Consider the following 26959-nt stretch of genomic DNA (forward strand, 5'->3'; position numbering starts at 1 on the left):
TTTTTTTTTTATAAATAAATGGGAGATGGCGATGTAACAACGAAACGATGTATGTAGAGTCCGACGTAACCCGAGGACTGCCTGTATCAATAAAAAGGGATTGAGTATCTGGAAATTTTGATATTAGTCCTTCCATCTGTCATTAACTAGCTATTTTGTCTATGGCACATCAGCACTACTCTAGAGGCTTTTATTTCTAACAAATGTCAAAGGTCTACCTATTGGAATGTAAGGAATGTAAAGTTAAAACATCAGTAAGTGTTTAATTAAAAATTGACAAATCGAAGCTCATTTTTAGCAATGTTCTGTTATTGTGATCTTTTGAATTTTTTCTTTAATCCTTGTTTCTGTTTCAGTTACTGGGTATATATAACATCTGTCAAATAGTGGGCATTGGCACTAATTTAATGCCAATAGGAATCCTCAGTTTGGGCTTTGAAGAAGGAAACCATATACAGTGCAAAACAGCTCAACAGTGATACAGCACGACTATGAAAACAGCAGGGCTGTGAGGTCGACTTGTGGTCAGGCTCCTCTCCAGCTAGACACCTTTGCTCTGCTCCTCCATGGTCTGCTTTGGGTTGAGCTGGTCTGCTCTGCTGTGCTTTGGTCTTTTGGTCTGTTCCTCTCTGGCCCATTCAGCTCAGCCAGGGAGACTCGGTCTTCAGTTTTTGGTGGAAAGGAAAGGGAAAGTGTTCTCTCAGAGCTAGAGCGGAGCTGGCTTATATGGAAAGGAGTGCTTGCCTCTGCTCCCTGATTGTTCTGTCCTCATGCAAATGAGGAATCTAAATCCCCACAGTTTGGTCCAAAAGGCACTGTCTCATTGATTAGAATAGAGCCACTCTAGTTGGTTGGAGCTTCGCATCTCGGGTTGGATGGAGAAAGCCTCAGGAACTCCTTTATAAGTTGGCTCTTAATGGAAGAAACACAGTGCAGGCAAGCAGTTAAGTGCAGATTCTTCCTGAAGTGCAGTTTGCATGTGAGGTTCCTATGTAGAAATGGCTGATAAACTCTGTTTTATTAATTTACTAGAGGCCCGGTGCACGAAATTCATGCACGGAGGGGGGTTGTCCCTCCGCCCAGCCTGTACCCTCTCCAATAGGGGACCCCTTGAGGGATGTCCGACCGGGATCGGGCCTAAACGGGCAGTCGGACATCCCTCTCACAATCCAGGACTGCTGGCTCCTAACTGCTTGCCTGCCTGCCTTCCTGATTGCCTCTAACCGCTTCTGCCTGCCAGCCTGATCACCCCCTAACCACTCTGCTGCCAGCCTGTTTGCCCCCAACTTCCCTCCTCTGCCGGCCTGGTCACCCCTAACTGCCCTCTCCTGCAGGGTTGATCACCTCCAACTGCCCTCCCTTGCAGGCTGGGTGCCTCCCAACTGCCCTGTCCTGCTGGCCATCTTGTGGTGGCCATCTTGTGTCCACATGGGGGAAGGATCTTTGACCACATGGGGGCAGCTATATTGTGTGTTGCAGTGATGATCAATCTGTATATTACTCTTTTATTAGATAGGATAGAGGCCTGGTGCACGGGTGGGGGCCAGCTGGTTTGCCCTGAAGGGCGTCCCGGATCAGGTGGGGGTTCCCTTGGGGTGTGGAGCGGCCTGAGCGAGGGGCCTGTGGTGGTTTGCAGGCGGGCCACGCCCCCTAGCAACGAAAGCAGAGGCCCTGGTATCTGGAATTTATTTTCCTTCTACAATTGACACTTTGTAGCCTGGAGCAGAGCCAAGCCTGGGGCTCCCTCCGAGGCCGGTAGCCATTTGTGTTGGGGTTATAATTGAAACTTTGTTGCCTTAAGTGGGTGGGCCCGGCCAGGGTGTGCGGAAAGCTTTGCTTCCCCTGTTGCCGGCGGCAACCCTGGCCTGCTCTCTCAAGCTCCATTCTGCCGCCATTTGTTTGAATTTGTTTACCTTCTATGATTGAAACTTTGTAGCTTGAATGGAGGCTTAGGCCTGGCAAGGGCAGGCGGAAACCTTGGCTTCCTCTGTTACCTAGGAAACCTTGCTCTCTGTGGCTGTAGCCATCCTCGTTTGGGTTGATTTGCATACTCACTCTGATTGGATGGTGGGCGTGGCTTGTGGGTGTGGCTTGTGGGTGTGTCAGAGGCATGGTCAATTTGCATATTTGTCTATTATTAGATAGGATTCTTTACTAGAGGCCCAGTGCACTAATTCGTGCACGGGTGGGGTCTGGTTGGCCCAGACCCATCGGCAGATCGGAGCTGGGCCGGCTTGCAGGGAGGGACCACGGGCGATTGGCTGGCAGGCCCTGTCCCCGATTGGGGTATGGGGAAAACTGGGCGGGGGGAGGGGTTGTGGGATGATTGGGGTGGTTGGGGCCATCAGGGGAGGGGCTGCAGGAGTTTGGTCGGCAGGCCTTACCCCCTATTGGGGTGGGGGGTGATCAGGGATGGGGCCGGCCGGGGGTGGGGGAGTGCCTCAGGGGGGTTGTCTGGTCGCCCCCCCCTCGATTGGGGTGGGAGAGGCCGATCAGGGGCAGGGCGGCCAGGAGGAGGGGCCATAGGGGGTTGGCCACCGGCCCACCCCTGGATCTGGCCAGTTTGCTGGCAGCAGTGGGCGTCATAGTGACCAGTTGTTACAGCATTCCGGTTGCTGGCTTTTTATATATATAGATTGATTACAGTGAGGAAGAAAGAGAGATAGAGAGATAGAAAGATAGAAACATCAATGATGAGAATCATTGATCAGTTGCCTTCTATTGCATACCCCCTACTGGTGATTGAGCCTGGAACTCGGACATGTGCCCTGACCGGGAATCAAACCATGACCTCCAGGTTCACAGGTCTGTGTTCAAACACAGCCACGCCGGGCGGGCTGGGCTCTGGCTTTTTAAAATTTGAGCCCAGTTAGCCACCAGGAGCCGTTCTTAGTAGGTGTCTTCTTTCTCAGGGTTCACACATTATTTTTGCTTAATTTTAGCAAAATTTTAGTTTGTCAGTTTTAATACTCTTTTTTTAAACAAACAACTTTGGCTTTGATTCTCTTCTATTTCTACTAGTAAATATTCGTTCTTCTATCTTGTTTCTTTCACTTGAATAAATCAGTTCTGTTTCAATCTATGATTGGCATGTTAAGCTAGAGTTTTCCCTTACGTTATAATTTTGTTGCTTACTACAAATTTTAATGTAATATGTAGTATTTTCATAATTCTAAGCATTTCTTAGCAATTTGGTCCTTATATTTTTAAAATAAAATTCAATTCCTAGATACATAAATAAAAGCTTAGAAAGTAGTAAATATAAGGAGATAGTTTAATTTTCATTATTAAAAAATCAGGACTATCTACTTGGATTTATTTTTGGAGGAATGTGTCTGGGTTTTAGGAGTAAGCAGATAAATGAAAAAAAAGTCTTTAAGTAACAATTAAAATTTAAAAATAAAACACAGAATATAATGCAGCATCTACATCTTCATGCTTTGCAAACTTGATTTTCAAAATGATTCCAAGGTATTGCAACATTCTAATTATGAATGAATGAACTAGTTTGGTAAACAGTACCCTGTATATTTTGGTGAGGAAAATGATCATTCTTTTGACGACTTTAGCAAACTGGAAGTACTCTATTATCCCAAAAACTCAGTTAAAGGAAATGATTCCACTTCTTGTGCATTCTCTAGTTAATTCTTCCCCCTCCCACACTCTTATAGCACTTAGTTGTCATGTACATACCAGAATCAGAATCTGTCTATTTGTTGGCTTCACAAATAAAAGAAAGACTTAAATAACTTCTTAGAAGTTTCCAGAGGATTTATTAAAATAACAAAACTATTAGAAAATAAGAAGTCTTTAAACTTGTTAGAAAATTGTTTTAGCTAGAAAACATGCAGTTGAAATGGATTTAAATCTGCAAATACATGAACGATGTTTTCTCATCATTCCTCCTTTCTCATTGGGATAGTATCAGCTTAACTTATTGCATGTGTGCTTGTAAGGTCCAAGTATTGCCTTAAGATGAGACTTGGTAAATGTTAGATGGGCTTTTACAGGAAGCTAAATAAGTTCCTTCTTTGAAAGCCTTCCTGAAATGAACTAAATAGGCAATCAAATTAAACTTTCTGGGCTTAAGATTTTAGGAGTTCATTTAATACATGTGAATTTATTCCATAATACTGAATATTTTAACAAGAGGGAAGAAATTGTCATAATTGTTTTAAGGTTAATTGCAATCTCTTCTCTTCCTGTTCCTTATAAGAAAATTAGAAGTTTTCTTCTTTAAAAATAAACCTTTTAGCCTTGGTTGGGTGGCTCAGTTGGTTGGAGTGTCATCCTGTACACCAAAATGTTGTGGGTTTGATTCCTGGTCATGGCGCATTCGGGAGGCAACTAATCAATGTCTCTCTCTCTCCTCCTCTTCCCTAAAAATCAATAAAAACATATGCTTATATGAGGATTAAAAAATAAGTAGGTAGCCGAAACCGGTTTGGCTCAGTGGATAGAGCGTCGGCCTGCGGACTGAAAGGTCCCAGGTTCGATTCCTGTCAAGGGCATGTACCTTGGTTGCAGGCACATCCCCAGTAGGGGGTGTGCAAGAGGCAGCTGATCGATGTTTCTCTCTCATCGATGTTTCTAACTCTCTATCCCTCTCTCTTCCTCTCTGTAAAAAATCAATAAAGATATAAAAAAAAATAAGTAGGTAAACAATTTAAAAATATTTATATGAATATTTTCAACTCTGCTTGTTTTTAATGAACATATTTCTTGTGAGAAAATAATGTACTTGCATAGACAATTATATGTGATAAATGCATTTTTATGCTGTTAATTGAATGGCTAAAGCACTATGGGTAAAGAGTAGATTCTTTTTCAGATCTGGTTTCTTTTTTAAATCATAGAACATATTCAAAACATAATGACACTGGAAGAGTCTGTTCAACATGTGGTCATGACTGCTATTCAAGAGGTAAGTTATGTCATATTCACATATGTATGAAAATCTTAAAACCAAATGTTATAAAACTTTTCACATAAATTTTATGGATGTTTATTTTTCTGTTTGTATAAATTTGCTCTTTGCAGCATGTTTACTTGCTTTTAGCTATTGTGTCTTCCCTGTCCCCCCCAAATTTATATCTTAAAAAGACATCAAGCCCAATATTAGTTTCTCTGCATTTAAAAGATAAATTGATTGTCAAGATCTTTTAAATAACTTCAAGTAAGCAGGATAAATAATCTCTCTCTTTGTAGGAATTTTTATTTCTTCTCGTTTTTTCTGCCAGTTAGAACAATCTCTCCTGAAATTTTAAAGTGTGTGTGTATTTATGTGTGTGTGTATGTATGTGTACTATTTGCATTTTCAGAATGTTAGAACTGTGAGAAAACATGGTGATACTTACTAGGTTTTGGAGCCAAGTAGCCTGGGTTCAAGCCAGACTAGTTATCAAAGTTGAACTATAAAGTTTCAAAAATCATGTGATGCATATTTATTCTTAAAATCAAACTAAAAAGGCAGAGAGACAGAGCAGGGGAAACGTGAGGGAAATTAGAGTGAAGGATTACTGAAGACAACCATAGTTTGGAAGGGGCATTATATAGGACTTTAGAAGTCTGTATACTCTAAATATGCATTTTTGGTTTGAATTCAAAGTGTCACTATACATAAATAAATCTGCCTTTTATATTCAAAATAACTATTTTACGGAAATTTTTTCATATAACTCCTACTTTTAAAATCTCTTTAAATTAGTAATTTTGCCATATCACTCATTTTTTTCTTTTTTCCCTTTGATGAAATTACTGGGGTGTCACTGGTTAACACAATTATACAGGTTTCAGGTGCACAATTATGCTGTATCACTCATTTAAAGGCTGTATTTTAAAAGTTAATATTTATTATGGAAGAATCATTTTATGTTCATTCTTCTTTTAGAACTTGGATTATAATTCTTTAGTGCACATATTTTCAAGATGTGTACCTATTTTAAGCCTACTTAACTTATAATGTTCTCACTTGTATAATTAATGCCTTGAATATTGTATTATTTAACTTAAACCTCTGTAAAATTTTTATTTGAATAATATTCTAAGGATTGTCAAATTAAGTCAAGGAAAAATTATAAAGTATTCTGTCCTTTCAAGTAAAAATTTTTACTGTAGAAACATCACTTTATTGTACTTAATTTACTATTTTAATTTCCTAGTTGATGAGTAAAGAAATATTGAGCTCTCCTACAAATGATGCTGTTGGAGAATTAGAGCAACAGGTAAGTATTTCAGTATGTGAGGAAGATGTTGAAAGCAATGATATAATACTTTACCAGTTACTATCATAAAGCTTACAGAGAACATATACAGATTATTTTCCTCCATGAGGTTTAGATAGTTTATGAGATCTCAATTGACTATTATGCATTCCTTCATGAATACAAGTAGTGATGGTCTGCAGAGCTTTTTATGATCATTTGAAGAGCTGAGAGGTATCGAACTTCCTTCCTACACTTAAAATGCATACTAGAGGCCTAGTGTATGAAATTCGTGCACTGGGGTAAGGGGTCCCGGCCTGCACCCAGGAATCGGGCCTAAGCTGGCAGTTGGACATCCCTCTCGCAACCCTGGATCCTTCTTGCAGTCTGGGACCCCTCAGTCCTTACTGCCCACCAGTTTGCTGCTCCTTAGTGCTACCGCGGAGGCAGGAGAGGCTCCTGCCACTGCTGCTGTACTCGCTAGCTGTGAGCCCAGCTTCTGGCTGAGTGGCGCTCCCCCTGTGGGAGTGCACTGACAACCAGGGGGCTGCTCCTGCGTTGAGCGTCTGCCCTCTGGTGGTCAGTGCGCATCATAGCGACTGGTTGTTCGGCCGGTCATCCTGCCGTTTGGTCGATTTGCATATTAGGGATTTATTATATAGGATGTGACCCATTTTATATATATATATATATATATATATATATATATATATATATATATATATATATATATATATGGCTAAGTGACCATCGCATCCGAAACAACTGAATGGATGACCGAATACGCTGTGTGGGGCGACCAGGCTGGCAGGGGGGCTAGTGAGGGGTGACCAAATGACTGAGCAGCAGGCTGCATGGGGCTATCAGGCCCTCGGGGGGGGGGGGGGAGTTGCGGGCGACCAATCTGGCGGCGGGGGGGGCAGTGAGGGGAGACCAGGCTGGTAGAGGGGGGCAGTGAGGAGCAATCAGGTTGGTGGGGGGGGCAGTTGGGGGTGATCACGCCGGCAAGGGGTGCCCTAAGGGGCCACCAGGCTGGTGGGGGGGCAGTTGAGGGCGACTACACCTGCAGGGGAGGCTGTTGGGGGTGACCAGGTCAGCAGGTGGGGCAGTTAGGTGCGATCAGGCAGGCAGGCAGGTGAGCAGTTAGGAGCCAGTGGTCCTGGATTTTGAGAGGGATGTCCCACTGCCGCTTTACAGATCGGGCCTAAACTGACAGTCAGACATCCCCCGAGGGATCCTGGATTGGAGAGGGTATAAGCTGGGCTGAGGGGAAACCCCCGCCCCCCCCGTTCACAAATTTCGTGCACCGGGCCTCTAGTATGGTTATAAAATAGTAGACAATTTATAAAAAAATTTTGCTGAGTTCAAATTTATGTACTAAGGTAATATAATTTTTGTCACATTTGCTTTCCTCTCTAAATATTGAAGAAACAGCTCAAAGACCCTGTACTCGAGTCTCCTTTCCCTGGCTCTATTATATGACTTTCTTAATGAGAGAAAATACCCTCTCCGCTGGGATATAACCCATTCTGGTTATAAAGGAAAGGGTATTTTTTTCTCAGAAAGATTTAAATTTAAACTTGTGTTCTAATTTTTTTCTTTGATGAAATTAAACAGTGCATCCACTAATACTCTTTTGCTTAAATATTTCACAAGGATTTACATAAAATTTTATTTCTACGTTACCTTAGCCTTAAATGTTAATGATATTATGTAAATATCACATAAAAACAAAATATTAAGACTTATTTGTTAATAGGTAAAATTTAAATACCTTTTCCAATATCATTGTACATCTTATGTTGTGATAAAAGTATATTTTTCAGTTTGTATCAAAACATGATTTACTAACAATTAGGACATTTTATATTTCAGCTTAAAAGGGCCCTGGAAGAACTTCAGGAAGCACTTGCAGAAAAAGAAGAACTGAGGCAGAGATGCCAAGAACTGGATATGCAGGTGCGGAAAAGAAACCCGATCTAAGAAAGTTCCCATTTTAAATGTACCAGAGTTTAATTTTAATTAGGTAATTGGCAAAGTGTATTGGAGGTTGGGTTTCATTTCATAGAGGGCCCATTAAAAAACTGTATTAAAGGTTTGAATATTCCAGCATGATTTTCATAATTATTTTTCTTTATAATTGAAAATTGCTGGCCTCACTACTTCAAAAAGATCATTCTAATTATAGAATTTTAACTAGTATTTAGATGTGGTCTTAGTTTTGTCTTTTGTAAAAAGGGGAAATTAAAGTATCTACTTAATAGTTTTTGTATATTAAGTGAGGTGATGGTTAGAAGTACTTAGAAGTGCTGTGGTGTCAATTTTGTTTTGCTAACATCTATGTGAATATTAACACATGCATATATAATTCTTGAGTTTATCTGTTTAGCAGAATAAACTTGATTTAAGAAACAATAATTAATGGTTAAAGAGATAGATTTTCAAACCAGGCCACCTATATCCAGAACCTGGCCATGATATTAACTGTTTATATCCTCTCAAGCAAATCACTTAATTTCTATACTTCATCTTAATTTCTATCACATCTGTCAAGAAATGATGTGATAATATTATATATCTCTCAGAGTGATTATGAGTATTAAGTGAGTTAATACACATAAAGCACTAAGAACAAGGCTTGGCACATGTTTGCATAGATATATCATTGTTGCTATTATGTGAAGATGCAATTGTAGAAGTTATGCAGTAAGTCTTAAAACTATACAAATGGTTAATTGTACCATCATAATATGCTATGTGTAGACTTAATTTATGTTTCTATTGTAAGGATCTTAAGGGCACAAACTCTTATTCTTTTTTGTATGTCAGTCACTTAGGATTATACATGACAGGTAATAGTCACTAAACTGCTTTCATGACAAGGAGGGATAATTGTTTCCTTCTATAGCTGCCTGGGGACAGTTTTCCAGACTTTTTTTGTGTTTCTCATTTGGAGGACAATGTCTGTAATTTTCCTATAAGTGTATTTAAGGTAAAATTAAGAATTTTAATTTCCTGTTATTAGCTCAATGTGTGAATATATAGTCTCATTCACATAAGTGGATTACGTTAATTATACCTTTTGAAAATAAAAATACCAAACTTGTACAATATGTCAAAAATCATGATAGGTCAAGTTTATTTGTGTGTGTGTGTGTGTGTGTGTGTGTGTGTGTGTGTGTGTTGTGTGTGTGTGTGTTTAAATCCTCATTCAAGGGTAGGGTATGTTTTTATTGATTTTTAGAGAGAGGAAGGGGGAGAGAGAGAAACATTGGTGTGAGAGAGAAATATCAATCGGTTGCCTCCCATATGTGCCTGGACTGGGCAGGGATCGAACCTACAAACTAGGTATCTGACTGGGAATTGAACCCAAAACTTTTTGGTGTATGGGACAATGCTCCAACCAATTGAGCCACCTGGCCAGGGCAGCTCCAGTTTTGTTTTTTTGTTTTTTTAAAAAATCTCAATAAAATCATATGTAAACTTATGGCTTTATAAAAAGTCACAGCCTTGCTGTAAAATTTTAAAGGTGTTTTAAAATGAAAACAAGTAGAACAAGAGAGCAAATCATGCTTGTTACATAAATATGTAAGTAAAGTAGGAAAACATCTGGTACTAATATTGATGTGATTTTAAAGTTACATATTGTTACCCATCCTATATAATAAAAGCCCAGCCACCACAACAGTGTAAGGACCAGAACGACCGCTCAATTAGTCGCTTTGAGGTGCACTGACCACCTCTCAGTCCCTCCCTCCGGCCTGCAGGCTCCAATTGCTGGATGGTGAATAGGGAATCACGGTGGGTAGCGGCGGCAGGGTGGGACTGGGGACGGGCGAGCCGGTGGAAGATGGCCCTGATCGCAGGCTAGGCCTAGGGACCCTTATCACGCATGATTTCATGCACTGGGCCTCTAGTTTTAAATAAAAGAACAGTTTCAATGTACATATAAATTTAATTCAGATTGTTGTTATTGATTCATAAACTAAATAATGTATTTGTCCCCTGAAGACTTGATGTGCAACTGATCATTTTCTGCTATGAAACTAAAATGATAACTTTGTGCATATGCCTATGTATTTTGGCTTACTAGGTAACAGCATCCTAAAAATAAATTTATAACTAAAATGGGAACAAATTAATTTTCAAAGTTAATTGATATATCACAGTTTAGAGACTTAGAAAAATTTTCTTTTTGGAACCAAGGCAAGCATAACATTTTGGAAATATTTTCCTTATCCTATATAATAAAAGCCTAATATGCTAAGTGTCTGGTTATCCAGTCATCCATTCAATCAATCAAAGCGTAATATGCTAATGATATGCTAAAGCTGTTCAACCACTCGCTATCATGTGCACTGACCACCAGGGAGCAGGCAGTCAACAGGTCGACCAGTCACTATTATGTGCACTGACCACAGGGGGCAGACGCTCTGACCAGTAAGTAGGTTAGCTTGCTGCTGGGGTACAGCTGATATGGACTGAGTGAGATGGGCTGGAGATGCTCTGGAGTCCTCCAACAGTCCCTCCCTGGCTGGCCAACCTCCTGCGTCCCTTCCCAGCCCTGATCATGCACCTGTGGGGTCCCTCGGCCTGGCCTGTGTCCTCTTGCAATCCGGACTGAAGGACCGGGCCCCTCCCCTTTCCCCCCCTCCCCCAGTGCACGACTTGCATTCACTGGGCCTCTAGACTCTAGAGTGTGTGTGCGTGTTTGTGTGTGTGTGTGTGTGTGTGTGTGTGTGTGTGTGTGTACACACACACACACACACACACACATGTATATATACACACACTCTGTTTTCTGTATGTTAATCAAATTAATCTTATTTCTTCTGTTTGGAACCTCCTAGACCCAGATTTCTAGAGTTGGAAGGATCCTAGAAATTATTTTGCCCAAGCTAATTCAATGGGTTTGCCAGAATTAGAACCCGGAACTCTGTACTACAAGCTTTTTGCTATTGATGCTTATATTTGTGTATTTGTCTTTTTTTAGGTGACTGCACTTCAAGATGAAAAGAATTCACTGGTTTCTGAGAATGCAATGATGAATGAAAAACTTGACCAGTTGGATGGATCTTTTGATGATCCAAACACAATGGTTGCAAAAAAGTTTTTTCATGCACAGTTACAACTAGAGCAATTACAGGAAGAAAACTTCAGGTAGCATTTTTAGTTGAAATCATTTTATAGAGTCTTATTAAGCTGATAGCTAAAGAATCATATCTGCAACCAATTACATTATAAAGCATGTTTAGGACACTGATGAAGCTATTGTAAGTGATTCCTGACCTCACAGGGCTTATAGTCCAGTAAGGCAAGTGGGATACATATATAAAAGTGAACCATTTAAAATAACATGTGATAAGCGCCAAATGAAGGTCATAGGCAAGTTCACTAGGAGTTTAAAGGAGTGATTGCTGAAGCCTAGTGAGAATGGGGTGTTACTTAGTACAGGGAACTTGATAATAACTTGGAAAAAAAATGTAAACCTGATACTAAAGAGATGCTTTTGATTTTCATGTACATCTTACTTTTAGTAAACATTGATGGTTTTGCCGAAACCGGTTTGGCTCAGTGGATAGAGCATCAGCCTGTGGACTAAAAGGTCCCAGGTTCGATTCTGGTCAAGGGCAGGTACCTTGGTTTCGGGCACATCCCCAGTAGGGGGTGTGCAGGAGGCAGCTTATCGATGTTTCTCTCTCATCGATGTTTCTAACTCTCTATCCCTCTCTCTTCCTCTCTGTAAAAAATCAATAAAGTATATTTAAAAAAAAAAAAAAACATTGATGGTTTTTTGTGTGCTTGCCACAGAGCCTTGCACTCTGTGGCCTGAGAGCAGGTACTCTTGTTATACTGTATATGCTCTTTTTGTTTCTTTGTTTGGACATAATTTAAACTTACAAAAATAATTGCAAGAATTGTATAAGGAATCCCTTTATACCTTTCACTCAGATTCAATATTTTACAGTTTTCTTTCTATTTAGCAGTCTCTCTATATTTTTATATACTAGTGTATAAACATATTTTTTTCTGAACTATTTGAGAATAAGTTAGAGACATTCCCCTTTATCCCTATCAGCTTTGGTATGTGTTTTCTAAGAATAAGGACATCCTAATATATAAAGAGCCAGGGTCCGTAACGTCCAAAATGACGAATGCCAGGCTGCATGCGCAGCAGGCTCGGGAGGGTGGGGACTGGTGAACAGGCTGAACTGCTGACCTCTCGGTCCCTCCTGGTTGAGGGCGCTGCAGCGACCCAGCACTGACTGCTGGCACCAAGGCGGATGTGATGTGATTGGTTGGGGGGCCCCACGATCGCCTTGCAGAAGGAGGCCCAGGCTACTTGGCCAGCGGTAGTGGGTGGGGCCTCACTCTGCGGGGCGATCAATCGCGGGGCTCCGGGACTGCGAAAGGGCGCAGGCCAGGCTGAAGGACCCTCCCACCCTTCCTGAGTGCACGAATTTCCTGCACTGGGCTTCTAGTTCTCTTATAAATAACAGTATATTGATCAAGTTTAGGAAAATTGACAATGATGTAATATTATTATCCAATCCACAGATCATATTCAGATTTCATCAGTTATCTCAATATCTTTTATAGCTATTTTTTTCCTGATTCAGAATCTGATTTAGGATCATGCATTGCATTTAGTCTGGATTCTTAATGTACTATAAATCCATTTCTGGCATTTATTTTTATGTTTATATTGTCCCACAGATTTGAACACGCTGTGCCCTTTAAATATGTCACTTTTCTTCTTTGAGCATTTTCTTCCATTCTGGCAATACCAGTGTTCCCGACTCATCTCCTTTCCCTTTCCCACCTCTGGAATCTGCCATTTCTCCAAGTAGCCTGATTTCTTTTAGTGGAGAATGGTATTTAGAAACAAAGATCTATGCTCCAGATGGATTTTTCTATCACTGCTCCTAGGCCACTCTGGTGTACAGAGCAAGTAGATGCACTTGCACAGGTTCATACTTGCCCACGTTCACACACTTGTGTATAAACATATCTGGATTTATTTTTTATGTTTACAATTATGAAAAATCAGTTTATATTGACCTCTTTTATTTTAGTCCAGTGACTTCAGGGTTCATTCTGATCTCCATTTTGATATGGTAACTTCCTACTCCAACAGCCAGAAACCTGCCTTACATTTTCCTCAGTATATTTACTCAACCCCAAAATACACAGAAAGTAATTTAAGAATTGCTAATGCAAGCTAATAATAGACTTCGGTATATTTACAGTTCTTTTTACAAGATAACATTTACATATTGTGAAATGAGTAAATGCTGAGTACAATTTGGCATGTTTTAACAAATGCCGACATCTGTGTAAGTCACACTTTTATCATTGGATAAATCATTTCTGTCACTGCATAGAGTTTCCTTATGTTTCTTCCCAGTCAGTCCCTACCTCCCAGAGCTATTTACTCTTCTGATTATTTTTCACCATGGATTCCTTTTCTCTCATATAGAGCTCTCCATATAAATTGAATCATGCAGTATGAACTCTTTGGTGACTGATTTCTTTTGTTTATTAGCATGTTTGTGCGATTCATGTTGAATGTATCAATAATTCATCATTTTTTATTGTTGAGTATTTTTCTATTACTAGAGGCCCATTGCAGGAAGATTCCTGCAAGAATAGGACTTCATGTGGCCATCTCCACTGCCTCGCTCCCTCCCATCTCCGCTGCCTCACTCCCTCCCATCTCCGCTGCCTTTCTCCCTCCCATCTCCACTGCCTTGCTCCCTCCCATCTCTGCTGACTCACTCCCTTCTTCGCCACTTCACTCCCTTCTGCAGTGCTTGGCTTTCTTCTACACAGTCTTCAGCCTTCGCTCCGCACCTGCATATGCAAATTAACCTTCATCTTTGTTGGGTTAATTTGCATACTCGCTCCTGGTTGGCTGGTGGGTGTAGTGGAGGGACAGTCGATTTGCATGTTTCCCTTTTATTAGTGTAGATATGGAATTATTCCACATTATATCACACTTTGTTTATCCATTTCCTTTATTTTTTTATATTTTTAATGATTTCAGAGAGGAAGGGAGAGAAAGACATAGAAATATCAGTGATGAGAGAGAATCATCCATTAGCTGCTCCCAGTACACTACCCACCTAACATTGAGCCCAAAACCCGGGCATGTGCCCTGACCAGGAATTGAACCTTTGATCTCCTGGTTCATAAGTCAGTGCTCTACTGCTGATCCACACTGGCTGGGCTATCCATTTTTCTTTAGATGGACATTTGGTTTTTCAGATTTGGGCTAATAGAAATAAAGCTGGTATGAACATTGGAATACAAAAAATTTTGTAAATGTTTTCATTTTTCATTGAGAAATACATAGAGTGATATTGCTGAGTAGCTCAGTGTTTGGTTTTAAAAAAGACTGGCAAAACTTCCAAAGTGGTCATACCATTTTACATCTCCACTGCCTGTGTTTACTGCTGGTTGCTCTAGTTGCTCTGCTGCATATGGTCTTATCAGTCCTCTTAATTGTAGCTATTTCACAGAATATGTTAGGGATATCTAATTGTGGCTTTAATTGGCATTTTCCTGATAACTAATGATGGGTTAAGCCCTTTTTCATGTGCATATTGGCAATATATCATACTATGTGAATTATCTCTTCACACAGAAAGCCTATTTTTAAACTTGGTTGTCTTATTTTTAGTTATAGGAGTTTTAAAAATACACATTCAGGATATAAATCCTTTGTCAGATATATGTAATATTTCACCCATTCTGTGGCTTGCCTTTTCATTTTTAAGTAGTATTTATAAAGGTTCTTAGATGAAGTCTGATTTATCAATATTTTAAGATTGTTGCTTTTTGTGTTCTGTCCAAAAAATCTTTGTCTGCTTCCATGTCGTGATGATAGTCTCTAGTATTTTCTCCTAGAACTTCATGGTTTTATCTGTTACGTGTAGGTCTGTGGTTCATCTTGAATCGATTTTTGAAAATAGTGTGAGGTGATCAGGTCAAGTTTTATTTTTATTGTGCATCTGAGTACCTACTTGTTCCAATATCATCAGTTGAAATGATTTTTATTTTGCTTCATTGCTTTGGCACCTTTGTGAAAAAAGATCTAAACATAAAATTTGGGTCATTTTCTTTTTCATTGGTGGGTTTGTCAGCTAGTCAATTTCTGTTAAAAATACCTTTTGTGATTTGGACTGTATATAATTGATATCAACTATATTGAGAATTTCTATGAATATGGCATCTTCATTTATTTAAGTCTTTAATTTGTCTCAGCAATGCTGTGTTGTTTCCATAATTGAAGTCTTATATGTCTTATTAATTTTATTTCAAGTATTTTTATTGTTGATGCTATTACAAATGAACTTAAAACGTTACTCTGAAAAGTTGCTTTTTACATTATTAGTTTTAGATATATTCTTTACTTCTTGCCTTTTACTTTGAATTCAATTTGTTCTTTTTCTAGCCTCTTAAGGTTGAGTCATAGATGATTAATTTTAAATTTTTCTTCATTTCTAATATAAGTCTTTAAAACTATAAATTTTCCTTTAAGCACTGTTTTAGCTTTGTTCCCAAAACTTGTTTGGCTGTATTTTTGTTGTTATTAAGTTTGAAATATTTTCTAATTTCCTTTGTCATTTCTTCCTTGACTGATGGATTATTTAAAAATGTGTTGTGTAATTTCCCAATATTTAAGGCTTTTTTAGATTTCTAATTAAAAAAATATATATATATTTATTGATTTCAGAGACAAAGGAAGAGGGAGAGAGAGAGAGAAACATCAATGATGAGGGAGAATCATTAATAGGCTGCCTCCTGCATACTCTGGAGATCGAGCCCACAATTCGGGCATATGCCCTGACCAGGAATTGAACCGTGATCTCCTAGTTCATAGGTCTGCGCTCAACCACTGAGCCATGCTGGCTGGGCCTAGGTTTCTTATTGTGACTGATTTCTGATTTAATTTTTTTGTCATTAGAGAACATATTCCATGAAATTTCAATCTTCTTATATTTCTGATCCTTTTTTATTGCTCATCATATTTTAGTGTGGTCAGTATTCCATGTGTACTTGCAAATAATGTGTGTTCTGTAGTTTTTGACTGATGTTTTATAAATGTCAGTTAAATCAAGCTGGTTAATAGTGTTATCCAGATCTCTTATACATTTTTACTGATATTTTTGTTTAGTTCTATCATTTATTGGGAGACTGGTGTTTAAAATTTTCAACAATGATTAATGGATTTGTGGATTTCTAATTTTGATTTTGTCAGTTTTGCTTCATGTATGTTAAAACTCTGTTTTTAGGTATACATACTTTTATATGTCTTTCTGATGAATTAAGCCTTTTATAATTACAAAATATTTCTTTATCTTTGGTAATGCCTTTTGTCTTATAATTTATTGTTTAATAGTAACAAATCACCCTAGCTTTCTCTTACTGTTTGCATGTTATTTTTTTTATCTTTTTACATTTAATTGTGTCTTTATGTTTAATATGTTTCTTGTAATTAGGATTGATGCATTTTAGTCCCTTTGCTTTCATGTAATTTTTGATATGGTTATATTTAGGTCTGTCTGTCAATATGCCATTTTTATTTTTCATATCTATTTTTTTGTGTGTTTTTTTCTTCCTTTCCTGCATTTTTGGGGATTGGTCAATTAATTTTTTAATATTTCATTTTAATCACTGTATTGTCACTTTAGTTTTTGTTGTTGCAGTAGGGCTTGAAGTATTAATTGTTAATTTATCCCAGTCTACAAAGAGTTAATATTTTGCTACTTTATATGCTATGTATATTTTTGAGTAATTTTAATATATATCTATACATCCTCTTCATCTTTTGAAATTAAATTCCTGTTTGGACTAGAGATAACCAAACACAAATGTTTCAGAAGTGAAAATGAAAATTCAGAACATTATTTACTTCTCAAGTCTATTTGAAAACCAAGAACTCCAAAGTACCTTATTTCTTTAGTCTTTCTTCTTTGAATGCAGGATTTAAAATAATGTAGAAGTAAGTCTTGTTAACCTCAAGTCTCAGTGAGAAAGTAAATGATGGAAATTGAATTATTAATATCTAATTTGTTTCCTTTATGCAAGGCTTGAAGCTGCAAAAGATGATTACCGTGTTCACTGTGAAGAACTTGAAAAGCAACTAATTGAATTTCAGCATAGGAATGATGAATTGACTAGTCTTGCTGAGGAAACAAGAGCCCTGAAAGATGAAATTGATGTTCTTAGGTAAGGCATGTCTAAGTAGGATTGTCACTTCTAAGTTATTACTTTCATTTCAGTATTCCATATTGTAATCAGTGATTCTTAGATTTACCCCTGTGTATCGCATATTGATCAATTTTTATTCAAGCTCCTAGTCTTTAAGGTTTGTTGATGATAATTGCAACTTAAAGATAATTTTCAATTCTTCTTAGGACAATTTTATATTAGAACCGATAAGCCTAAATAAAATAACTTTTTTCTTAAAAGTTTGTAAGTTACTTTTATCTTTACCTCTATCTACTCATTAGTTTATCCTGTTGAATTTTTATGTAAGGAAATGCACACTCTCACAATTCATATTTTGGTATTTGCTAAAATAAATACATAAATACAGATAAGAATGCTAACATTTATTTCAGGATCATCCCAGCGTTCTCTTAATTGTATTTGACAATATAAAATTTATAGTTAGCTTTGGCTTATAAAATGTTGTTCAAATAAATAGACTATCCACGTGCTATTTATAGTTTCGGTTACAATTTCTTAATCAGCTATTTTGATGCACAGTTTTTAATGTCCATTTGAAACAAAATCCTTATAACCATTTATTTGAACCTGCACCTGAGAGTGAAGTGATTTGGTTTGCTTGTTTATTTTTGCTCTGGCTCAATTGGTCAGGTAAGCACAACTCTAAAGGGAAGTGCTTTATGAGACAAAGTATAAGTTGAATTAACATACAAAGCATATCACTTACTTGAAATAAAACTACACTAAATGTTATTTATGCACAAAGCACAATTGGTCCATAATCTATAGAGTAGCTCAGAATTGTTCGATTATATTTACAAAACCATTCTTTTTATACAGCATGCTAGTCCTTGAAACAGTTTTATTATTTAGTGTGTCAAATTTGAAGCCTATTTAAAAAAAAGCCTTTGTAACAAAAAGGCTGAATTATAGTGTTATGCCTGAGTCTGGTTCCAAAGTTCTCACAAAGTTTATTACTCTGTCTCTCTTTCTTTCTTTTCTTTTTTTGCCAATCGAGAGTTTATTTGAAAGACTCATTTTTCAGCCAGAAGGAAATTATGTGCATTTGCTAGTTTTCACATAGTAATATTTAGTCTTTATCGTTATAGGGCTACCTCTGATAAAGCAAATAAGCTGGAGTCCACAGTTGAGATATATCGTCAAAAGCTACAAGATCTGAATGACCTTCGAAAGCAGGTGAAAACGTTGCAGGAAACAAACATGATGTATATGCACAATACAGTCAGCTTAGAAGAAGAATTAAAGAAGGCAAATGCAGCACGTACACAATTAGAAACATACAAGAGACAGGTAAAAAAAATACCTTAATTTTTTTATTAAAATCTGAAGTCCTCAACTTCGTTTTTCCATTTGCACAGAAGTGAAGAAACATTGCCTAAAGTAAACTGTGAACTTATGATAAATTTCTTCTATGTATAATTTCAGTTCAAGGGTTGATTATTGAGTTTGAATTATCTAGGTCTTTGATGTTTTTATTGGATCTGAGTGTATATATTTTTTTTAGATAGTTTATTTTTATTTTTTTAAGATTTCTGGCAACCAGTGATAAAAGCCTAGATAATGGAACTATAACCTAAAAAATTCTGTTTTCTTATTTATCATCCAACCTATGGAAACAGTAGAAGGCTGATAGTATTTTTTGTTTAAACTGTTATTTGGGTGTTTTAAAATTTGTTAATTCTTCTTATCTACATGCTATTTCCACAAATGTTTAGACTTAGGCTATAATCTTACTATAATTTTATTTACAATCAGTTTTTCATTTATTGAGCTCTGAAATCAAATGATCATTATCCTATATTCTTGTGTTTTACTTTTGTTTCTGACAAAAGGTTCAGGATCTACACAGTAAACTTTCCTCTGAATCCAAAAGGGCGGACACACTAGCATTTGAAATGAAGCGGCTTGAAGAAAAACATGAAGCTTTACTTAAGGAAAAAGAGGTAAACACTATAATTGATAAATAATATGTCTGTTTGCTTTTAGATTTTAATGTGATCCTTGCTCTTCTAAGAATAGAAGTGATATATATCAGTTCTTCTGTCTTTCTTCAAATTGAAGTTGTTGGTGTAAAAGAAAGTCTTGTAAAAATTCTTCATGCAGTTTTCATAGTTTTCTTCACAAGGGAAGATCAAGTGACAGAGCCGAGGTCATACGTCTTGATTTAATGTTATTCAACTCAGGACTATCAACTCCTTGAAAGTGAGGACTGTAGATGCCGTTTTTAGCAGCTTTATTAAGATATTAGAAGCCCAGTGCATGAAATTTGTGCACTCGGCGTGGAGGGGTCCCTCAGCCCATCCTGCGCTGTCTCGCAGTCTGGGAGCCCTTGGGGGATGTTTGACTGATGGCTTAGGCCCGCTCCCCATCTAAGCCAGCAGTTGGACATCCTTAGTGCTGCTGCAGAGGCAGGAGAGGCTTCCGCCACCATTGCTACGCTTGCCAGCCATGAGCCTGGCTTCTGGCTGAGTGGTGCTCCCCCTGTGGGAGCGCACTGACCACCTGGGGGCAGCTCCTGTGTTGAGTGTCTGCCCCCTGGTGATCAGTGCCTGCATCATAGAGACCGGTTGTTCCACTGTTCGGTCGATTTGCATGTTAGCCTTTTATTATATAGGAAAATTTACATACCATAAATTTTGTCAACTTACAGTATACAATTCAGTGGGGTTTAGTATATTCACAGTTTGTGCAACCGACACCACAATCACATTTTAGAACACTGACAGCACTTCAGAAAGAACCTTATGCCTCTTAGTGGTTATTCTGCATTCTGGTGCCCCTCACCCCAGCTGTTGCAACCAGTAATCTCTCTCTATAGATTTGCCTACTCTATCCAGAATATGTAATCATACACTTGGCGGTCTTGTGACTTGGTTCCATAGTTAGCATAATGCTTTCAAGGTTCATCCATGTCATAGCATATATCAGTGCTTCATTTTTACTGCTGAGTAATACTCCATTGTATGGATATACGACACTTGATTTATCTGTTCATCAGGTTATGGTCTTTTGGGCTATTTCTACTTTTTCATTATTAAACAGATAATGTGGCCATGAACATTTATATGCAAGTTTTTTATTTGGACATATGCTTTCATTTTTTGAGAATGGAATGGTATTGCTTGGTCATATGATAACTGAGTTTAACTGTTTAAAGAACTAGACTGTTTTCTAAAGTGGATGAACCATTTTTTACTCTCACCAGCAATTTTTGAAGGTTCCAGTTTGTACATATCCTTACCAATACTTACTATTTTTAGCTTTAATTATCCCCTATGTATGAAGTGGTATGTCATTGTGGGTTTGATCTGTAGGTTCCTAATGACTAATGATGTTGTGCATCTTTTCATGTGCTTATTGGCCATTTGAATATCTCCCTTGGAGAAATGTCTCTTCAGATTTTTTGCTCATGTTTTAGATTATTTGCTTTTTAATTACTGATTTTTAAACTTCTTTATATATTCTAGATACATATCCTTGTCAGATATATGACTTACAAATATTTTTCTCCTATTCTGTGCATTATCTTCTCACTTTCTTTTTTTTTTTTAATATATTTTATTGATTTTTTACAGAGAGGAAGGGAAAGGGATAGAGAGTTAGAAACATTGAGAGAGAAACATCGATCAGCTGCCTCCTGCACACCTCCTATGGGGATGTGCCCGCAACCAAGGTTGCCCTTGACCGGAATCGAACCTGGGACCTTTCAGTCCACAGGCCGACGCTCTACCACTGAGCCAAACCGGTTTTGGCTCTTCTCACTTTCTTGATGTTACTGTTTACCAAATAATTTTTATTTGATGAAGTCACAATTATCTTTTTTTTTTTTTCCCTCTTGTTATATGTGCTTTTGTAGGTAGTGTTTCTGTGAAAGCATTGAATAATTTGAGGATATAAAGATTTACTCCTGTGTTTTCTTTTAGGTGTTTTGTATTTCTTGGTTTTATATTTAGTCTGATCAATTTTGAGTTAATTTTTGTATATGGTGTAAGTGTCCTAGCATGATTTGTTGACAAGACTGTTCTTTCCTCCATTGAATTGTTTTGGTACCCATGTTAAAAATCAATTGGCCATGAGACTGTAATGATGGATACATTATACATTTGTCAAAACTCATAAAAGTAAAGTAGAGTGAACTCTAATGTGTAAACTGTAACCATTAGTTAATAGTAATAGTGTATCAATATTGGTTCATCTGTTCTTATAAGTAACTATACTAATGCAAGATGCTAATAATGAGGGAAACTAGGCAGCGTAGGAGTGGGAGAAGGGAATATTCCACCTCAATTTTGGGGGGCAATATTAATATCTATTAATTGATTATTAAAAGTAAAAATAATTTTGACCATAAATGTAAGAGTTTATTTCTGGACTTTATTTGTCACTGATTGTATGTCTAGCTTGATGCTAGTACCACTAAGTTTTAAAATTGGCAAGTATGAGCTCTCCAAGTTTGTTCTTTTTAAAGATGGGATTGTCTGAATCTGTAGATGAATTTGGAAATATTGCCACCTTAATGGTATTAAGTTTCTCATCCTTAAATGTTGGATCACATTCTATTTATTTTGGTTTTTAGCTTCTTTCAACAATGTTTTATGGTTTTTATTATATAAGATTTAGACTTTAAAAATTTTTATTTCTGAGTGTTTTATTTTTGTTGCTATTATAAATGAAATCAGATGCCCAATGCACGAAATTTGTACACAGCGGGGAGTGGGGGGATGTTCGTGAGCCCAGCCTGCACCCTCTCACAATCCAGGACCCCTCGGGGGATGTCCCTCTTACAATCCAGGACCCCTCATTCCTAACTGCCTGTCTGCTCGCTCCTTACCACTTGGCTCACTGCTCCCTTAGCACTGCCGCGGAGGCAGGAGGGGCACCCGCCACTGCCGCTGCGCTTGCCAGCCGTGAGCCTGGCTTCTGGCTGAGTGGCACTCCTGCTGGGGGAGCGCACTGACCACCAGGGGGCAGCTCCTGTGTTGAGTGTCTGCATGTTCAGTGTGCATCGTAGTGACTGGTCATTCTGGTTCTTTCGGTAGTTCTGCCTTAATGGTCACGGGGCTTTTATATATATAGATTATTTTATTTTTTTGATTTTTCTATTGCTAATGTATAGAAATACAATTTATTATTGTACATTGATATTGCATTTTGCAATCTTGTGGAATTCACTTCATATTTCTCATAGTTTTTAGTGGGTTCTCTAGGATTTTATAGATAAAAGATCAGGACATCTGCAAAGAGAAATAGTTTTATTTCTTGCTTTGCACTTTGAATGCCTTTTTCTTTTTCTTGTCAAATTGTCCTGGCCAGAACTTCGAGTACCATGTTGAATAGAAGTATCAAGAGTGGCCATCATTCTTTTGTTTCTAATATTAGGGAGAAAGTGTCATTCATTCACCATTATGCACATTTTAGCCATGTGTTTTTTATTGCTGTTGTTTTGTTTTGTAGATAACCATTTATGAAGTTGAGGAAGTTTTTCATTGCATATTCTTATCATGAAAGGGTGTTAGAATTTGTCATATGCTTTTTCTGGTTCATTGAGATATATGATTTTTGTCTTTTATTGTATTAATGTGGTTACTTAGTAGTGTGGTTAGTAATTGCAATGATTTTAAGATATTAACCCACAAATTCATACTTCCAGGATGCTACTTATCACTTTTTCAGTAGAGTTTCACTCCAGTGATAAAAAGAAATAACAATTCTCCAGCATCTTTTACACATAAAACTATATTCTGTGTACTTGACAAACATTATCTTATTTGTTGCTCAAAACACCTTTTAAAGGGTTTGTATATGTCAGTATTCCTGTTTTGATAATGAGGATACTAAAGCCAGAGAGCCACATCTCTTGTCCTACATCAGGGGTCCTCAAACTTTTTAAACGGGGCCAGTTCACTGTCCCTCAGACCATTGGAGGGCCGGACTATAGTTTAAAAAAAACTATGAACAAATTCCTATGCACACTGCACATATCTTATTTTGAAGTAAAAAAATAAAACGGCAAAAACACCCGCATGTGGCCCGTGGGCCGTAGTTTGAGGACGCCTGCCCTAGATAATATAGCTAGGAAGGAGTGAAACTGGAATTCAAGCCACAGTCTATTTGCTGCCAAACTCCATGCTTTTTTAAAATTATTATTACTCTGCAGTTGTATATTTGTACTATGTTGCATAATTACATTCATTTGGTTCAGAGACAAACTATGTAATAGGGGGATCACAAGCTTTGTGTTATACAGAAACTATATAGTTGTATGATTTATACAAGAGAAAATTACTCCTTAGCAATAAAACTAAAACATTGCCATTTTAAATTAAGCAACAATTATCAAATTAACTTAAATTATTATAAGCATACAGTATACCACCTATGGGCATAATTAAAAATTTTGCTTATATGAACAATTCTTTTTTAGAGACTAATAGAACAGCGTGATACACTGAAAGAAACGAATGAAGAGCTTCGATGTTCACAAGTACAACAGGATCACCTAAACCAAACAGGTAAATTTTGTTGAATTCAGAAACTTTTTTTTTAATGGTAGAGATACTGAAATATTCATCTATTTTGTTGTTGTTATTTAGATGCATCTGCTGCAAAAAGTTATGAGAATCTTGCTGCTGAGATTATGCCAGTGGAATATAGGTAAATTTGTTTTTATTAATTGATAATCTATACTTAATATTAGAAATATAATGTCTTTTTTTGTTGTTGTTAGTCCTCATCCAAGGATCTTTTTTCCATTGGTTTTTAGAGAGAGTGGATGGAGGGAGGGAAGACAGAAGGAAGGGAGAGAGACACACATGTATTGGTTGCCTCCTGCACACATCCCAAGCAGGTGCAGATTGAACTGCAACGCAGGTACATGCCCTTGACTGAGAATTGAACCCTCAGCCCTTTGGTGCTCAGGCCAACACTCCATCCATTGAGCAACACCAGACAGCGCTGCTTAAGCTTTCTAAGTCAGCTTGTTATTGCTACTATACCAGTTTCAAATTTATGATAAGTAAAATTTTACAACCTAACTGACTGAACATATTCTAGTTTTTATAATATGACCCTTTATTGTGTTGAACTTTTTTTTCCTTATTCTGAACCTCTGGAAAATCTTAATACATGGCATTCAAATCCAGATGGTAAAAAGAAAAGGACAGGAGCTGTCAATAATAGAAGGAGGATTAAGCAGAAGTTAAAATACAAATTTAGAGGTTCCTCTTGACCCATCTTTTATCTTAGGTTTTATTGCTATGTTTACTTAGACATTTGAATAATCTGGTATTTTTATATTTTTCTTTTCCTTTCTTTCGTGACAGCTGTATTTATTCAGTACTGCAAACTCTATACTTTATTTAAATGGCTTTATTGAGATTCACCTATTTAAAGGTGTAGAATTTGGTGGGTTTTAGTCTAGTCATGAACTGTGCAACAATTAATGCTATCAAATTTCAGAACATTTTTTATTCCTCCAAAAGATAACTTGACATAAATAGCAGTTATTTCCCACTCCTGCCTCTCCTCTATGTCCATCCCCAGGCAACCAGTTATCTACTTCTGTCTGTTGATTTGCCTGTAATGGATATTTTATATACATGGAATCATACAATATGTGGCCTTTTGTGACTGGCTTCTTTTACTAAGCATAATGTTTACAAAGTTGTTGATTTTTATTTCAGTTTTTGGTCATGCTGAACCGGAAACCATTTGTACTTTTTAGTTATTAATATATAGTGATATTAATATTTTTTAAATGGCCATATGAACCTATTTTTTAAAGTTTAATATAGTGCTAGCATTCAGAAGAATAAAAATTGAGATTGATAGTGGTTATTTTGAGGGAATGGGACTTAGGAGGGGAGCAGGTAGGCCTGCATTATTTATTTTCATTTTTAAATATATTTTTATTGTTGATAGTTACTTTTTTTATTTAATACTAGTGGCCCGTTGCACGAAATTCGTACATGGGTAGGGTCCCTAGGCCTGGCCAGCGATCAGGGCCGATCAGAGACTTCCTTCCCCCAGCTGCCAGCCGGGGCCTTCCTTCATTCCACACTGCCCCCTGGTGGTCAACACATGTCATAGCGAGCGGTCGAACTCCCGAGGGGACAATTTGCATATTAGCCTTTTATTATATAGGATTGTTTCTTTCATTTGTATTTTAAAAACTTGTAAGTCTTTAATAATTTTTTCTCAAAAATAAAACAAAAATATCTAGAGATAGTTATATGACTGCAATTATCACAAGAGTGTATTTAAAAATTGTATGCCAACTGTGGTTTCTTAAATCTATTGCTTTTCCTGTACATGTTTTTTAAGGATATGCTCTATGTTAGCTTTGGTAAATAGTTTCTAAATTATAAAATTAAAATAATTCATATTATCTCAGGAATTTGCATAGTCATTTAACAATATGTAGCATAATCTTACATCTTTACCTTAAAATATTTACTAATTGTTTTTGAGACATAGTCTTATAATGTACATAGCTTTTTATTTAAAAACTTTCAAAAGCTTTGGTAACATTTTAAAATGACAGCTATTGAGTTGCCAGGCATTTCCCTTTTTAGAAAGTTAATGTAAAACTTCTTACACTTAAAACAATTTAAAAACAAATTTTACTTGTCAACATCAGGGAGGTGTTTATTCGACTGCAACATGAAAATAAGATGCTTCGCCTGCAGCAGGAAGGTACTGAGAACCAGCGCATCGAAGAACTCCAGGAGCAGCTAGAGCAGAAGCACCGCAAGATGAACGAACTGGAAACCGAGCAAAGGTGACACGCTCCTTCACAGTGAACAAGTCATGGTGATTTAATTACCAACCACAAAGTCGTGGTTCACAGAAGTGGAAAATATCATTGTCGTTAACATAATTAGGATTTTTAGAAGAAGATTAATTTTTGTTGTTTTTAGTCTCGTACTACCATTTACTTTTAGCAGATTCTGTTAACCGGGTTGCTTATCCTTGAATTTTGTTTGCATGTCTTCACAATTTAGAGAAAATATAACAAATGAATAGATGACAACCTGGCTTTCTACTACAGTCTGGTGCAGAGATGGGACTTAGATTGTGGAGTCAAATTTGAATCCCACTTCTTAAAGTTATTAATTATTTGGTTCTGAGCAACTTACTTAACTACACACTTGGTGTTGTCAGCTATAAATTGGAGGTGATACCTATTTGCAGGTTATGAGGATTATAGCAAATGGTTTACTTATTTAATACCAATGAGGGGTGTTCAAATATATTATTTAAAAAAACTAGAGGCCTGGTGCACGAATTTGTGCATGGGTGGGGTCTGGCCGGCCCGCCCTGATGGGGGCCAATCAGGGAGATGGGATGCGGGAGGTTGGCTGTCAGCCCCGCTCCCAATTGGGGGCGCCAATTGGGTGGTGCCAGCTGGGAGTGGGCTGTGGGCAGTTGGCCGGCTGGCCCCACCCCCAATTGGGGTTGGGGGCACTGGGCCGGCCTGGGCAGGAGCCGCAGGAGTT

The 26959-nt window shown here is 37.6% G+C and overlaps 1 protein-coding gene across 1 annotated transcript in view; it reads left to right on the forward strand.

Moving 5' to 3' along the window:
• Window positions 1-26959, forward strand: part of HOOK1 (hook microtubule tethering protein 1) — a 66487-nt gene that overhangs the window by 21153 nt on the left and 18375 nt on the right. Inside the window, exons 6-15 of the mRNA XM_008139374.3 lie at window positions 4857-4924; window positions 6162-6224; window positions 8079-8162; window positions 11197-11363; window positions 17298-17438; window positions 18551-18752; window positions 19295-19405; window positions 23887-23974; window positions 24056-24116; window positions 26101-26241. Coding sequence (XP_008137596.1) covers window positions 4857-4924; window positions 6162-6224; window positions 8079-8162; window positions 11197-11363; window positions 17298-17438; window positions 18551-18752; window positions 19295-19405; window positions 23887-23974; window positions 24056-24116; window positions 26101-26241 — 1126 coding nt within the window. The remainder of the gene's footprint in view (window positions 1-4856; window positions 4925-6161; window positions 6225-8078; window positions 8163-11196; window positions 11364-17297; window positions 17439-18550; window positions 18753-19294; window positions 19406-23886; window positions 23975-24055; window positions 24117-26100; window positions 26242-26959) is intronic.

The sequence above is a fragment of the Eptesicus fuscus genome, chromosome 9 (genome assembly GCF_027574615.1).
Source record: "Eptesicus fuscus isolate TK198812 chromosome 9, DD_ASM_mEF_20220401, whole genome shotgun sequence".
In the NCBI taxonomy this organism is placed as follows: Eukaryota; Metazoa; Chordata; class Mammalia; order Chiroptera; family Vespertilionidae; genus Eptesicus; species Eptesicus fuscus.